This window comes from Mustela putorius, unplaced genomic scaffold, assembly GCF_011764305.1.
Source record: "Mustela putorius furo isolate JIRA1106 unplaced genomic scaffold, ASM1176430v1.1 tig00000145_pilon_pilon_pilon, whole genome shotgun sequence".
Taxonomy (NCBI): domain Eukaryota; kingdom Metazoa; phylum Chordata; class Mammalia; order Carnivora; family Mustelidae; genus Mustela; species Mustela putorius.
The window spans coordinates 22855619-22873177 of record NW_025421294.1 but is presented as its reverse complement, the minus strand read 5'-3'; the positions used below and the strand labels follow the sequence as shown (position 1 = coordinate 22873177).

At 39.5% G+C, this 17559-nt stretch overlaps 1 protein-coding gene across 2 annotated transcripts in view; it reads right to left on the bottom strand.

Annotated features, from left to right (window-relative positions):
- Positions 1-956: 956 nt before the first annotated feature.
- The window catches only part of ETF1 (eukaryotic translation termination factor 1), a 32850-nt gene continuing 16247 nt past the window's right edge, over positions 957-17559 (bottom strand). For both annotated transcript variants that reach the window (XM_004744861.2, XM_013052453.2), the window contains 9 exons: positions 11821-11996; positions 11158-11297; positions 8757-8895; positions 7753-7943; positions 6276-6405; positions 5567-5722; positions 5137-5201; positions 3946-4093; positions 957-3276 (listed from right to left, as the gene is read on the bottom strand). In XM_004744861.2, the coding sequence (XP_004744918.1) occupies positions 3194-3276; positions 3946-4093; positions 5137-5201; positions 5567-5722; positions 6276-6405; positions 7753-7943; positions 8757-8895; positions 11158-11297; positions 11821-11996 (1228 nt within the window). In that variant the 3' untranslated portion in view covers positions 957-3193. The remainder of the gene's footprint in view (positions 3277-3945; positions 4094-5136; positions 5202-5566; positions 5723-6275; positions 6406-7752; positions 7944-8756; positions 8896-11157; positions 11298-11820; positions 11997-17559) is intronic.

The window sequence follows — 17559 nt, the reverse complement described above, 5'->3', positions numbered from 1 at the left end:
AGCATGAGAACCGGAGCCAGAGAACAAAAGATGGCAAACGCTACAGGCCCAGACAGGCAAATACAACAGCCCACGTACCCAGCTCTAGTGTGCTGCCTTCCAACTTTTGACTTCAAACAGCACCTAGGGATGCCATTAGGAAGAAAATTATATACCTCCACCATGCACAAGCAAGTCTACCCCCTATCAGAGGGTGACTAGGTTTCATCAAAGCTGTCATCTAAATCTGGCAGCACTACTGGTCAATATTGTGAAATGTATTTCCTTAAATAGGGAGAAAGGAAATCCTGCACCACTAGGCTTGGTTTTTTAACTAGGCTCCCTAAAACACCAAATAGGAACCCTAAGCACTTCCATCTTTGGAAAAAGCAAATGAAAATCTGCAAATGAAATTCTCTTCTCTTGACCCAACTTGGAAGGCTTGCTCTAGCATGAGGTTATTACTCTCCTACCTAGTACACCAGGTCTGGGAGAAAAGCAGCTTACTTAGCTTCTGCTGTTCAAATCTGGACCGTCCCAAGGTAACCAGATGTAGAAAAAGGAGTAACTCTGGAATTCGGCCTGGGGTAAAATCTGGCTTCACCACTGCAGGCCTGTTTCATCAGTTGTAGAATGGGCACACCATCTACCTCCATGAAATCTCCAGTTACATGGGATAATAAACTTGAAAGAGCTTTTTAAAGAAGAGGCAGGTTTTCCTTTGGTGCACATATGAATCAGGGAAGCTACAAACTAGATTTGCCCCAGCACCTCCTTCTGATGTTAACTTTGGGATCATGACCCCAGGCATCTTTTGTATATACCTTTCCATAGGCAAACGTAACAAAGAAAACTAAAATCTAAGGCTTGAAAAGTTATTAGCTATTACTACACCTTGGAGAGCTCACTCATAATATATCTCTGTGGCTCAGACCTCGCCAGGGAACAATCCTAAAGAATCTCAGGCACACAAAATGTATTCTTAAATATGGTTTAATACTCTTCTCCATTTCTGTACATCACAACACCAAGATTTCGCTGCTTAGGATCTCTCTGTAGAGGCTATAGAGAATGCAAAGGCTACGGTTTTCACCCCCTCTTATTTACGTGTTTGTATGTGTAAGTGTAATACATATCAGTATATATTGATACACACATCAATATATAATGCAATATATATCACCAAAGAGAACACATTGATTAAAGAAATACAAAAATTTGGCATCATTTCCAAACTTAAATAGTAAAAATAAAAACTACAAAAGGAGCTGCATACCCTAAATGTATCATGTGAAACAACAAGCATATTCAAAAATGTAAATTTACATCCAATTTCTCTGGTCTTGTCATATCACATTAGACCCATTTACAATGGCAAAACCCTAAGGTACTGCTGTGAAGAGAGCATGTTTGCTCGCTCTTGGGTGTTCTGCAAACAAACAGCAGAGCCCAAAGCAAAAGCCTGTTCCGGTGAAGCCTCCCACGTTGGTGAATACCAAAGAATTGACTCTTCTTACTGGGGGTTGAGACATCAGGTTATACATTGAAAGACAGTCATTTGGACCTCAGAGTACAGTGTGAGAACCAGAAGCTTTACAGTTAAGACATACTCCCTTCATTCAAGTGAAACAGGATTATTGGAACGATAGGCAGGTCTGCAACCTGGGAACAAGGAGCTGGTTCAGACCAATAAAGCTACGAGTGACTGAGTCAAGTCAGTGAAGAACAGCAGTCAGGCACTAAAGTGTTAAAAGTACCCAATTTGAAAACCAAATGCACCCCACTACCCTATCAGTGTGGGAATGATACCAATTGACTTTTAAAACCTTTGGTCCTTCAAAGTCCATTTGGTATACTTATTTCCATTGCTACCACTGGGCACATCCTATACACTTTATTCACTGTTACCACCTCGGGCACGCCATGACCTTGCATGTCAGCTGGGGTCCAGTCCCACTTAGAGCCCAGCTGTGAAGCATAAGCTTCAGGTTTTCAGGCCCACTTTTGGATCCACCATAGTTAAGTCCTTGGTGCCAGAAGCTGTGTCCCATCCCGTCCCACCCCTGCCCTCCCCACCCCCTCCCATAATTTCTCTTATGAGAGGTGCCTGTTAAGTCCCATATTTGAAAAAGATGCTCCAACCCCACCAGGAGGTCAGGGGTTTATAATTACATGCACAGTCATACATGTCTTGTCAGTCGTTCTGTGAAAAACCTTGCAGTTCATTTGTAAAAAATCAAAACATTCACATAATCTCATGCCATCCAACACAAGGAAAACACGACCACCTCCCTCTTACCAAGGACAGACCCAAGCAAAATAAGATATTCTTTAAATTTCTTTGAGTCCACTTAAATTGCAAGTTTTATTTCTCCCAATCCCAGCAATAGCACAGAAGCCCCATCATACCCATCCGAAACTGGTTTCTAGTAGGCTATTATGGGAACCCTTGTCAATGCAACTGATGCTAAGGGTTCCCAAACCCTAGGCACAAATGTGCCTGCAAAACAGGTGGAAGGAAACAGTGCACTTGGCCCAAATGCTTCATATATGTCAGTTTGACTTTGCAATGCAGTTTGCATCCTTGAAACTGACAGTCTGGAGGGGGAAGAGTAGTGTGAGGGAGAAGTTCAAATTGCCTCCTATTAGCTCACCCTTTCAACATTAAACAGAGACCAAGAGAGTATGGTTCCAACATTTCACCGCGTGTATTTCTTCTTATGCAGTCTAAGCTGAGGATGCCATGTAAATGGGTCACTGCGAAATGCAGCAATTTAATTTTTCTCCAATCAAAATAAGAAACAAACCAGTATGATCTCATTTCTATTAACTTTTGAAGGTTTACAGCAGTTAAAGTATTTTTGATTCTATGTATGAAGGTTAAAAAAATCATTTTTTTTTTTTTTCATAAAATACAAGAGCAACCAATTTCACCATCGAGTAAAAGTAAAAACTGGGATTCTTTTTTAAATTAGTCCAAAGTGGCATTTTAGGAACTTAGTTGTAGGCTGCTGCGCTGACACCATGACAAACCAAAGTGTAGGGTTGGGTCTGGTTTTGTTTCGGTTTTCTTTTCAATATCCAATGCTCATGGATTAAGTTCTGGAAATGTTCCAATTGTAAGGCAGGGATCTGTTTGGATTCCACCACGGGTATGCTCCTTGGGTTGGATGCTGGAGGGTGAGGCACGTTTTGCCGGACCCATGTCGACTACCTAGTAGTCATCAAGGTCAAAAAATTCATCATCTCCTCCTTGGTATTCCATTCCCTGGAAATCTACTCGGTACCGCAAGATACCTGGGGAAGCAAATCAAAGAGTAAATCACCTATGTTTACAGGATGGTGAAAGTTCACTTCAATAAGCAATTTGTAGGGGTACCTAGGTGGCTCAGTTGGTTAAGCGACAGCCTTTGGCTCTGGTCATGATCCTGGAGTCCCAGGAGTCTGCTTCTCCCTCTGACTTTACCCCCTCTTGTGCTCTCTCTCTCTTTCTCTCCCTCTCAAATAAATAAATAAAATCTTTAAATTAAAAAACAAACATAAATAAATAAATAAAAAGGAATTTGTAGAATTACAGGAAACAAATGATAATAAAAAATGGTCCTAACCATGGGGTGCCTGGGTGGTGGCACCGTTGGTTGGGCGTTTTGACTCTTGGTTTAGGCTCGGGTCAGGTTGTGATGTCCAGGTGGTGGATCAAGCCCTATGTAAGGCTCACGCTCAGCACAGTCTGCTTGGATTTACCTCTCCATTTCCCCATCCCTCCTCACCATGCACATATACTCTCCTCTCTCAAATCTTTAAAAAAGGGTCCCAACCAAGGAACGTGCAACCATGTGTTGCTTCAATCTCCTGCCATGGTCAATGATAAACCACTCTGCCTGAAGTAACTTGACTTTTCGATAGCCAGGAAAGCTTTGGCTTGAGACCCTGGCCTCAAGTTTATTTTCCTTACTTGCCACTCACCTCCAATTCCACCAAATCCTTTCACAAACTGGGATCCTTCTTGTGACTTATCTGTGACAATTTCCAATGTAGCTCCAAATTTTTTATAGTTGTTAGCAAACCATTCCAGCAGGGGCATGCTCTCAATCAGCTCATGTTCTTGTCCTGTCTATAAGGGTGACCATGAGATACCAAAAAAATGTATCAGGCTATACCAAGACTTAGCGGCCCTATCCTCCCCATCCATCATTATTATCATTCTTCCTCTCATTAAGTGGGTATACAACTCTCTCTATGAACTGTGGTTTCTACTGACATAATTCTAATAGCACAGAAGTTCTATTTTAAATAACATTCTCTTTTATTTATTTATTAATTATTATTATTATTATTTTTAAAGATTTTATTTATTTATTTGACAGACAGAGATCACAAGCAGGCAGAGAGTGAGGCAGAGAGAGGAGGAAGCAGGCTCCCTGCTGAGCAGAGAGTCCGATGCGGGCCTCGATCCCAGGACCCTGAGATCATGACCTGAGCCGAAGGCAGCGGCTTAACCCACTGAGCCACCCAGGCGCCCAACATTCTCTTTTAAATAACATTCCTCCTCAGGCTCTGTTTCACTGATGAAATGTCAACACATACTTCTGGTGGTTCCTGTTGTTATTTCTAAAGTCAGACAGTTGTAAAGTGTCTCCAGGCAGCACTCATTTAACAACCCAGAAGAGATGCACCAGAACTGGTTTAGGAGTAGCCTTGTCAAAAAAACAAAGTCCTTTAACTCCCAATTTGAGGAAGTTACTATCCTTAAGGGATCTGTGCCAGGCAGGGGACACTTTACTACAGAGATGCATTTAGACTGAACCTGCAGAAGGTATTTCAGTGTAAGAGCAGAGCAAGTAAGTGAAGAAAGCAATACAGATTCACAGTTCAGAAGAGGCACTAGTTGGTCAAATCTTCTCTACTCTTTCAAGGATGAGAATGCTTAACTACTCTAAAAATAATGAACCACCATAACCATGTCATGGCCTCCTTCCTTGGAGTCAGACTGGTGTGTAGCAGATAAAAGGTGATCACCTCCTGCTGCCCCCAACCCCCAAGTGCCAACAGCATGGAATTTGGTTTCCCAAGGTGGATACTTTTATGTTGCCAGTGCTCTAACATGGATTTATGTTTCCTTGCATGTACCAGCAAACTAGGAAAACAACCACATACCTCTTTGTCTGTGAAATGAGATTTATCCTTCTCTTGTTCTGGAGTTAGATAGAGAATTTTCTCCTCTGCAGTATTAGGAAAAAATGTGTTAACCTGGTTTTCATATACTAACAGATGTAAGTCTCATGAGGTAAGTGAGGCTAGATAAAAGGGTTTCTGAACTCCTATCAACCTTCTTTTCATAAACATACTAGTCTTTATGCACTGTGTGTCTACCAGGTACAATGCTCTTACCATACATAAACACCAAAGACATTCAAGATACAGTTCTTTTCCTCAGGAAATTTAACAGTCTTAAGCAGACATTTATCAGTAAAAGCAAAACAATTTATGAAGACTGAAGCCACCTCCCCCAAATCTCCACCTCAAGCTCCAGAACAAAGAGCTCACTAACAAAAAGCAATCTTACTTTATTTTCTAATTCTCATACCTTCTGTGCCTTGGCAATGAAGAACGTATCTCATGATATCCAGATTTTCATAGACTATTAGAATCTCTACAGCTCCCATTTCTAAAGCCTTTAGTGTATCTTCAACTCCAAAACAGTACTTGCCCGTGTCCTGGCTGATTTCATCAAAGTATCGTCCTGTGATTAGGAACAGGTCAGTAAGTACATATATTAAAGTTTCCTTTGTAGATAGAGACTTTCTTGCTCAAAATCCGAGAGAAAAAAAAATTAACTCAAAAATGAGTTAAGTGCCAAAAGTCAGTGAAAAATGATTACCACTCTAGTTGAGGCTCCAGAATTCCACTCAAGAGGTTAAGGGCTGGGCCAAATACACAGCCATTTGGAAAAGTATGTGTGCTCCGTTAAATCAGAAACAAAGCCAAATAATGGCCAGATTAATCTCTATTTGGACCTCTATTCATCACTCTATTACAAAGGAAAATACGCAAAATAAGACTGAAGTTTTTGGCTCCTATTGCCAATGGGTAAAAAACAGACATATAAGCACATTTATTGGAATTCACAACTAAAGGAAGATTAATGATTACACTGAGGAAGTTTTTTAATACAACTGCTAAATCTTCCTCCTTTACCTTCTCAGCATCTTGTTACATACATATATCATGTATATACAAACAGACACACAAGAACATTTCAGAAAGTAAGTAAGTAAATTGCATTTCACTGATACCTATTAATTTCTTCTCTTGAATGAATTTCACGTTGGAGAGGACTTCAGTAGATAACTCAATAGCTTGGTTGAATCCATTTTCGCCACCATAGGAAATATCAACTAATTTTAAAACTTTTGATTGCAACCTCTGACATACACACACACATATAAAAAAAAATCGTTAGTACTTGAAAACACCTTTACTGAGACCACTACTTCTTAATGGCATGCAAAGCTCAGCATTATGGAACACTGAAGTCTAAGGAGAAGAACACAGGGAAAGAACCCAATTTATTCACAAGCAGGTCTCAGTGAGCAACACTGTCAAGGTTAACTTCCCCAGCTAATTATATCACCATTCAATCAGACCTTAAGAGGCCAACTCATTAATGACCAATAAGACTAAGTTTCTTGTTAAGGAAACGGGGGACTGTTAGTCCATGCCATACTAAATTTGTAGAGTACAATACCACTTCTTTGGTTGAGACTTCTATAGTAATGCTACTCCCTCTCCAGTAGAGCACCTTGGGAATAGTGTTATGTCAGGGCCAAGTTATAAAAAAAAAGATCTTTCTGGATTAAATATTTCAGGCTAATCAGCTCTGTCACACTGCCGAGTTTCACTGCTTTATTTACCTCCAGGCATAAATCAGAAAAAGAGCAGAAAAACTTTTATCCCCTAGTTTCCTTGACATCACACTCCTTTTGGAAGCCAATTATGGCAATCCACTAAACTAGTAGCTGGCATAGGACCAGAATGATTCTATATAAAAATGGTTGGTTTGGGGCACATCTCAGTTGGTTAAGAGTCTGCCTTCAGCTCAGGGCATGAACCTGGGGTCCCAGAACTAAGCCTTGCATGAGGCTCCCTGCTCGGTGGGGAGTCTGCTTCTCCCTCTGAACCTCACCCTGCTCTTGTGCTCGCTCTCAAGTAAATAAATAAAATCCTTTAAAAAAAAGAAATAAAAATGGTTGGTTTTAAAAGATAGAAAAGACCCAGGAAAGTATGGGGGAATCTCTCTTTCTTTAAAAACAAACAAACAAAAAACTCCAGGATCATGAACTGAGTTGAAGGCAGACACTTAACCCAGGCACCCCTGGGGGAATGTTTTTTTTAAAACACCTGGAGTTCTGCCTGTTCTGACATAGGTTGTTTTCTGTTTGTTTTTTAGAGCTAGGTTTTTTTTTTTTTTTTTTTTTTAAAGACTTTATTTACTTATTTGGCAGAGAGAGAGATCACAAGTAGGCAGAGGCAGGAAGAGACGGGTGAAGCAGACTCCCTACCAAACAGAGAGGCTAATGCAGGGCTCAATCCCAGGACCCTGAGCTGAATGCAGAGGCTCAACCCATGGAGCCACCCAGGCACCCCTTTAGAGCTAGGTTTTTAAACATGAAATATATAACTTCAAAACCAAAATAGATGTGCACATCCCAGAACTCAATGGACACACTTATTCCCACCCAACAACTGACAGAACATCAACTTCTCACTTACCTGATCAAACATATCAGATTGACTTAGTTCAGTTTTAAAGTCAGCTGATCCAGCTAAAACAAGACCAGCCACATTCACTTTGTCCCCAGAAATAAACAGCTGTACAGCAGTCTCAGCTACTTTCCGAACATAGTTATGTCGCTTTTCCATTCTTAAACGAGCAAAACGCAAGGCTGATTGACCTCCTCTACCTTTGACATAAAAAGTGGGGGGGAAGGGGGCCATCATTAAAAAAAGTACAAAATAATTTGCTAATTAAAAACTAAATAATCATGTCATTACCCAACAAAAGGACAAACAAAAATCACTACTTCCTTAACTAAATGTTTGGCATAAACTGACATTTTTAGAGAGTAACTACTAATTATTTTATCAAAAGAGAAGCCACAGGCACCAAGGAGTCATGAGTCATTTCATGATGCTTCTCCCATCCTCTGTATTTATTCCCCTCCATTACACAGTCGACCCCTCTTTGAAAGAAAAAGGAAAAAGAAAAAGGTTTTATTTTTTAAAGCAACCTCTACTCCCAAAGGTGGGTCTTGAACTTAGAACCCAGAGATCAAGAGTTGCATGCTCCGCCAAATGAGCCAGTCACCAGCCCCTCACAGTTGACCCTTAAATAATAAAGGTTTGAATTGTGTGGGTCCACTTATACATGAATTTTTTTGGATAAATACCGAATAGTTCTGTATTATGTATTTTCTCTTCCATATGATTTTAATAACATTTTCTTTTCTCTAACTTTAAGAATACAGTACAAAATACAATATAACATACTAACATGTTAATCGACTGTTTACGTTAATGCTAAGGCTTCCCAGGAACAGGTTATTAGTAGGTAAGTTTTGGGGGAGTCAAAAGTTAAATATGCATATATTCAATAAAAGTTATGTGCAGCTGGGTCGGTGCCGTTAACCTCCACACTTTTAAAGGGTCAACTGTAGTATTCGTTTCCTTATTGCTAGACACAAGGAAAGTGGGCTCATGTTCTCTTCCTGTGTTACCATGTTTCTTTGGGAGATCCACAGTGAATTTGTGCAGGACTTCTCTTGTGTTTCCTTGGAGTGTGCCAAAAAGTGCACCACTACCATCTATTACAATGAAGCCAAACTTGCTGTCATCTGAAAGTAATGCTGTAAGAGCCTGGAAAGCAAACATAAGTACCATACAATAAATCCCAAAACTTTTCTAGAGTCAAGACAAAGTCTAAAAGGACATATGCAAGCACTTTCACCCATCCAAGATGGTATGACTTACAAAAGCCATTTTATGGAATAAGTTAGACTTCAGTTATAACTAACCCATATGTACAATTCTGAACCAGAGGCAGGAAAAAAAAACAGAGATCTAGGGTTCAGATTTATTCTAGTCCTTGATTTGATTTAGAGTGATGGCAATCCATGGAACATCACGTTCAAATTTAAAGTCTAACCTCAAAAAAACAAACCAACAACAAAAAAAAACCAACCTCCAAAAGCTACTTTCTGTACAACCCCAGCATCAACAGGCAATATTCATTATAGCAAAGAGTATCCTATGAATTAACTCTATAGAGTAGGGCTCCAGGAGTAAAAAAATTCCAGGAAAAAAGTCTATAAAAAAATCTAGTTTTGAGATGTTTCACTTAACTCCTATGTCTTGAGCATCCTTAATGATATCAGGATATAAAAATTTTATTTTAAAGGTATTTATATAGCTAAGTGATTTGGTCTTGGTGGGGGAAACCCCTCCTTCTGGGTTAGCATGTAATTACATCCCTGTAGTTCTGCCTCCTGAAAGAGCAAATATTTAAATAGTCCTGGGAACGCATATGGATGGGCAAGTTTTCATGATGGGAGTCTGCACCTGCTAATGACAACTGCTAGGGGCCAGGCTTTTTTGGAGTTAAGAAATACCCATTCCATTTAAACTAGGGAAGAAAATTTCTTTTAAGAATTGACCAGAAAAAGGATTAATCATTAAGAATCAATCTTTAACCATACCATGTCTGATAATTAGCATTAAGACATGAATGTTACGCACATTACATCACAATCTGTTAAGTAGTTTGATTGATTTTAGGTTTTCAGTAATTCTGCTCATCAGGGAATACTTACCTTTGTAAGAATGTGTAATTATCCTGATTAAACAGGACATAAATTGTGTGGTGCAATATGTCACATTCATACCTAGTAATCAACATATCGATTAAAAGCCAAAATAAACAAAGCTAGCAAGATTAAACAGTACCTTGGAAGAGTTAAGGTTTAGAAATACCAACGAAGCTAGCTTAGTAAGTAAGTTTAAAGCTAGATAACACGAGTAGCAGGTACTATTTAAATTAACAAGACTCAGAATCTAGAGAGTTTACTAGATACAGGTAAGTAGGACCGGGTAAGACCTTCCCAATGAAGCTTTTGCCAGAGGAGGTCGGCAAGAGAGCCAAGAGAAAGTCTCAACCATCAATGCAACAAACAAAGATCCAACTGGAATTGGACTTCCTGTCAAGTTAGCAAAAATCATCCACTGTAAACTGTGTTGACAAATGTCAGTTCTAATTCCAATGTAGAGGTTTTTCCCTAGGTTGATGAAAAGCAAAAGACTCAACTAGGAGCCAGCTGTGAATTCCTGATTGTTCTACTATTGACTGATTTAGGTCACTCTAATGAGGCTTCCTTTCCACCCTTAAATTTTATTTTATGGCAGATCTGTCACTCAAAAGTTTCATGGGGGTGAAAAAAGCTCTTACAGGCCTCAAGATTTGTAATTTGTGAGCTGAAAACTAAGGGTGCTAGAATACCCGAGTATCATGGGTATACAGGAAGAGACAGAGATCAGGTTAGGCAATTACATCCTCACCTCTATAAACTCAGTTTAGCACTTTCCTCAAACATGCTGAATGATTATGTCACTGTGTCATGATAAATGTAAAGTCTTTTTGTTTTTTTTTGAAACAGCTGGCCTTGTGATACAATGACTTAGCAAACAGTCTGGCAATTCTTCAACAGGTTAAACAGTTACCAAATTACCCAGAAATTCCATTCCTAAGCATATAGCCGCCTCTCCCCCATGAAAACATTTTGTCATCCAAAAATCCATACATGTATGTTCAGGGCAGCATTATTCCTAATAGCCAAACAGAAATGCCCATCAACTGATGAACAGAAAAATAAAATGGGGCCAAGTAACATTTGGTGATCAAAAGGGATTAAGTCCTGATGTACTTAAAGAAACCAGTCGCAAAAAGCCATCCACTATACGAAATGCCTAACATAAGCAAATCTAGAGAGACAGTAAAGATCAGTCATGGCCCAGAGCAGAGATATCTTGGGGGGGTAGGAATGAGGCAAGGATCAGTAATAACCTCTAATGGGTATGCGGTTTCTTTCTGGAATGATGACAATATTCTGTGCTTGAACTTCTTACCTCTGTATGGAATTTGTTGTCACACAAATACAATGACGTATTAATTGGTTTGAAAGGTTCAAAGTCAATGTTGACTTTCTTTTCCTTTCCTTCTTCTGTTACAATTGTACCACAGTAAACAACCAGGCCATTTGGAGGTACTGCAAAAAACATAATTTCTCTACTTAAATCCACAGCTAATTTTCCTCAATTAATAGAAAATATTCCCAACAGCCTACTGTCCCTGCTCCCTTATTTTGAATTCTTTTTTAAAGATTTTATTTTTCAGTAATCCCCATATACACAGCATGGGGCTCAAATGTACAACCTGGAGATCAACAGTGACATGCTCTACCAGCTGAGCCAGCCAGGTGCCCCATGTCCCTGGTTCCCTTAAATCTTAATTTAAATAAAGCAGAAATGTTTATAAATCTCTCCTGGAGAGTTCTCTCCATAATTTCAAAAATTATTGAGATGTTTTAAAAGGGAGGATTTATGTCTTTAAGTAACTACTACTTTAAAGAATGTTACTTAAAAAAAGGGAGGGGGTTAAATTCCAACCAAAGGGACACTACTGATAGCTATCTGAAAAAAACCCATTAGTGACCAAGAGCATCAGGGGATCAAAATGGAAAATATAACCAAGACAAAGTAGAGGAGGAAAATGATCAAGCTCTAGATTACCTTTGTTATAAAGTTTGAGTCTTTGTTGTACAGATGTAATGGCTCCCAGGACTGAAAGGCGGTTTACTCGTGACTTAATGTTAGATGCAGTTCCAAACTCATCTGCTAACATTTTTGCCACTCGTGAAATCTGGTCTTTGGGAGGAATGATCAATGATATCATGCTTGTGCCATTGCTGTGGGAGAAAGAAAAACATCAGAGGTTCAAGTACCACGTAAGTGAAGAGTGAGGAGTTTAAATTCATGCTTATCATTAGTACAGTGAGCTAATGATAGTCTCTTAAAATAGAAACCAGTCACTCCCTAGGTGACCAGGAAGGAAGAACTACAGTGTGATCAAAGTATGCTAGGTTAGGAAGAGTGTTCTGAATATGGTAGGTACTCAATTATTTGTTTTTATTTTTTCTTTCTTTCTTTCTTTTTTTTTTTTAAAGATTTTATTTGACAGAGAAAGAGACTGCAAATAGGCAGGCAGAGAGAGGGGGGGAAGGAGGCTCCCTGGTGAGCAGAGAGCCCAGTGTGGGGCTGGATCCCAGGACCCTGAGATCATGATCTGAGCCGAAGGCAGAGGCTTATTAACACATTGAGCCACTCAGGTGCCCCAATTATTTGTTTTTAATTTAAAAGGTTTTATTTATTTATTTGAGAGAGAGAGAGCACAAGCAGGGGGAGAAAGATAAACAGATGCCCCAGTGAGTGGTGAACCTGATGCTGGATTCAATCCCAGGAACCTGAGATCATGACTTGAGCAGATGTCAGACACTTAACCAACCAAGCCACCCAGGCGCTCTAGTACTCAATTATATGAATAAATCTTAGGTAGTAAAGAAAATGCAGCACCTTAAAGGGATGCTCAGGAACTCCTCATTCTTCAAGGGCAAAGAGTTAAGTTTTCATAAGGAGGTGGAGGTTGACAACAGGCTGGAATTTGACAGAGTCCATGGCGAAGGCCTGGAATCTGATGGTTCTTTTGGTGGGAGACACTGTCACAGGATGATGCAACAAGTCTTTACAAAGTCTACATGAAATAACAACTGAATATCATCCTGTCTGCCCCTTCCCCCTTTAAATTCCAGGCTCACCATGAAAATTTATAATCATTAATTTAGCACCCTAAGTAATGTGATAATGGGAAAGGAGTGTCTTGGAATTCACACAAATATCTCAGTTAGGAAATCACACACTCACTCTAAGTATATCCCTAAATGTACTTTACATATTCATCACTGTTGATTTTGAGAGGATTTATACACCACACACAGCACACACTGAAGACCTGGTTAATTCTGGGTGCTCAAACAAATTCCAGCTTCCAGAACTAAAAAACGAGGACCAAATTCTGAACTATGGAGGGCACTACTACCAAGGCCTTGCCAATATGGGAAGGCTCTTTTGAGCAGCCACCAACTTCTATCTATGATGCCAATACCATCTTTTTAACTACATTATCTGAACATACTTATTAACAACATCTCATTTCAGTATTTCTAGTTCTACTTGAAGCACACACAATACTACATTACCAAAACATATCAACTCATCACTAATCATTAGGATAATGCAAATCAAAACACAAAACCACTTCACAGCCACTAAAATAGTTACTATCAAAAAACAAAACATGTTGGCAAAGTTGTGGAGGTATGAGAACCCAATGCCGTGCTGGTAGTAATGTTAAATCATACAGCCATTATGGATAACAGCATGGCAGTTGTTCATATAATAAAACATAGAATCACCATATGATCTAGCAATTCCACTTATGGGTCTATCCTCCAAAGAGTGAAAGCTGGGAACCAAACAGATACTTGTGTACTAATGCTTATAGCAGCAACATTCACAACAGCCAAAAGACAGAACTCATGCCCACCTATCCATCTTTTGCATGAAGAGTAACACAAAAAGTGCCACAGATATAGAGTGGAATATTATTGTCTTTTTTTTTTTTTTTTAAAAGATTTTATTTATTTATTTGACATAGAGAGAGAGATCACAAGTAAGCAGAGAGGCAGGCAGAGGGGGGCTCCCCACTAAGCAGAGAGTCCCATGTGAGCCTCGATCCCAGGATCCTGAGATCATGACCTGAGCTGAAGACAGAGGCTTAACCCACTGAGCCATCCAAGCACCCAGAATATCATTCAGTCGTAAAGGAAATTCTGATACATGCTACAATATGTATTAGCCTTGAACAATTTATGCTAAGGGAAATAAGCCAGATACAAAACCATACAATATAATTCCACTTATATGAGGTATCCAGAATAGTCAAATTCACAAAGACAGAAAGAACAGTGGTTGCTGGGGGGAAGGGGAAATAGGGTGTCTGTTGTTTAGTGTGGTTTCAGTTTTACAAGATAAAGAGTTCTGGAGGCTGGCTGCCTAACAATGTGAATGTATTTTTGACCCCACTAAACTGCATGCTTAAAATGGCTAAAATGGTTAAATGTTATTACACTGTGTACTCTACCACAATACAAAAGTTGAAAAAAAAAGTTCATTTATGATAAAAAAAAAAATTTAAAGCACACATTTGTCTCCTTGACGTAGCAGTTCTCAACCTGGATACATATTAAAATCAAGGTGGGGGGGGGCGCCTGGGTGGCTCAGTGGGTTTAAAGCCTCTGCCTTCAGCTCAGGTCATGATCCCAGGGTCCTGGGACTGAGCCCTGCATCGGGCTCTCTGCTCCACAGGGAGCCTGCTTCCCCCCCTCTCTCTGCCTGCCTCTCTGCCTACTTGTGATCTCTGTCAAATAAATAAATAAAATCTTATAAAAAAAAAAATTAAGGGAGGGAGAGTTCACTCTAGGTGGCCCCTTCTCAAAAGTGGTTCCTGTAAGTTCTATTCCTTAAGATGCTACTCTCATCTCTCTTCTTAAGTTTAGGAAATGCCAATATAATCAACTCTCAATACCCAAACAGGATGGAAAAGTTACTATTTAAAATATTAGATTATCGGGATGCCTGGGTGACTGAGTTAACTGTCTGCCTTAGGCTCAGGCTGTGATCCTGGGGACCTGCAATGGAGTCCCACATCAGGCTCCTTGCTTGGCCTTGCTTTGGAGGTGTGTGTGTGTGTGTGTGTGCTGGGGCCTGCTTCTGCCTCTGCCTGCTGTTCCTCCTGCTTGTGTACGCTCTATAACATTAAATAAAATCTTTAAAATAATAGATTATCTAGATCACATGGAGTTCATCAAAATTAAAAACTTTTGTGCTTCAAAGGACACCATCAAGAAAGTAAAAAGGCAACTTACAGAAATGGAGAAAGTATTTGCTATTCATCTAAGGTTCAACAGTTAACACATGATCCAGCCAATCCATCCACAGCATACCATTCTAGGTATATGCTCAAGAGAAATGAAAAGATATGTACATACAAAACCCACGCTCACGAGGCATTAGTAACAGCAGTCACGAAGGAAAAAAAAAAACCCTATGTCCAACTAATGAACGTGTAACAAAACGTGGTATATTCATATAATGGAATATTATTCAGCAATAAAAAGGAATGGAGTATGGATATTTTACCCTATACCAAGTAAATGCAGTCACAAAACCCACACATTTTATAGTTTCATTTATATGAAATGTGCAGAACCAGCAACCTGGAGGCAGAAAAAGCAGAGTGACTGCCAAGGTAGAATGGGGGAGTTACTAGTAATGTGTATGGGGGAGGGAAGGGGGAAGAGTCTGTCTGGGTTAATAAAAATGTTCTAAAATTATAGTGGTGATTGTTGAACTTTCAAAAAACCAGTATACTGTGTCCTTTATTTTATTTTATTTTTTTTAAAGATTTTATTTATTTATCAGAGAGAGAGGGAGAGAGCGAGCACAGGCAGACAGAATGGCAGGCAGAGGCAGAGGGAGAAGCAGGCTTCCCGCTGAGCAAGGAGCCCGATGTGGGACTCGATCCCAGGACGCTGGGATCATGACCTGAACCGAAGGCAGCTGCTTAACCAACTGAGCCACTCAGGCGTCCTACTGTGTCCTTTAAAAAGGGGGCAATTTAGAAGGTAACTGGCTGGCTGAGGAGAGCCCGCAACTCTTAATCTTGGGGTTGTGGGTTCAAGCCCCATGTTGGGTATAGAAATTACTTAAATAAATTCTTCAAAACAGAAGCAGCAGCAAAACCCAAACCTGCCCCCAAGTGAGGAGGGAGCTTAATTGGGGGTGCCTGGCTAGGCTCAGTTGGTGGAGCATGTGATTCTTGATCTCAAGAGTTCTGAGTCTGGGCTCCATGTTGGGCATAGAGCTTACTTGAAAAATAGATAAAGAGGGGCTCCTGGGTGGCTAAGTTGGTTAAGTCTCTGCCTTCATAGCTCAGGTCAGTTATGATCCTGGAGTCTGGGAATCAAGGCCCATATTGGGCTTCCTGCTCAGCAGGGAGTCTGCTTCTCCCTCTAACCTTCCCCCCTCTAAATAAATAAAATCTTAAAAATAAATAAAAATGGGGTGGTGAGGTTATGGACATTGGGGAGGGTATGTGTTATGGTGAGTGCTGTAAAGTGTGTAAACCTGGTGATTCACAGACCTGTACCCCTGGGGCTAATAATACATTATATGTTTATAAAAAATAAAAAAATTAAAATGAATAATTTTGCAGTATATAAAATTGTGTATCTATAAAGCTGTTACTAAAAAAAAAGTCTATGGAAAAGACTCATAACATGATACTCCTTTTAGTATATGTGCTGCCGAAGCAAGCACCATGATACTCCTTTTAAAATCTCTTCGTCTTTTAACCTGATAGCTTACTAGAAAAGCCAAAGGTTTTTTCTGAGAAATGTTCTAACAATTGCTAATTTTATGCTAAAAAAAACAAAAACAAAAACAAATAACCTTATAAGGAGAATGAGTGGCAATATGAACAGACTCAAATCTATAAACACACATATATAGGAAATTAATAGTCTCAAATCTAATAGCTTCTGTATAAACAGAGCCAATATATCGTATCATGTAATATTTATCATTTATAGTAATATTAATTTCACATATTTGTTTTTCTGCAGTATTAGTGGTAGAAAGGGACCTCATTTACACAAGACCCTGCCCTTTCAAAGTTTTCTCCTAGTGGTAAATCCCACAGGTTCTCTCGTCAGACAGGTTTTCTCTACAAGCAGACAAGCTGCCTATATTCATTCAGCTCTTCCAACTATCAAAATACTTACTCTCAGGTTATTGGCTTATTTTCTATCTCTGAAATTGGCACTGTTTCTGTTGGGGTTTCTATTAAAAACACAGAAGGCCAGTTCATAATTTTTGTGATGTTCTACTCAATACAGGTTGATCATTGACAGACAGTACATGGTAAAGGATGGATACTATGTGCTCTGCTGCCACCCAAGTAGGGGAACAAATATTCTAGCCAAACCAGAGAATCAAGCCGACTTAAGAAGAGCAGCTTCACTTGGCATTACAAGCACAATCAAAATGACCACAAAGCAAAGCTGCTTCAAAACAATCCCTTGCTCATGCACACACAAACACACATTAAGTCAGGCATACCACTCTCTAAAATGCTTTTCGTTTCAATGTTCAGTGTAACCAAAAAGAACTTTTCTAAATCAGGACAAGGTGTCTAAAAATCCAAAATTCTACATACTATTCTACCTGTGGCCATGTTCCAGTTTCTGAACTAGATGGAAAAAGAATTCCCAAATGAAACAAACTGGTATCTTCTATTACAAAAAAAGAAAAATGCTCTTTACAGTCAGTGAGTTCACTGGATCCTATTTTTAT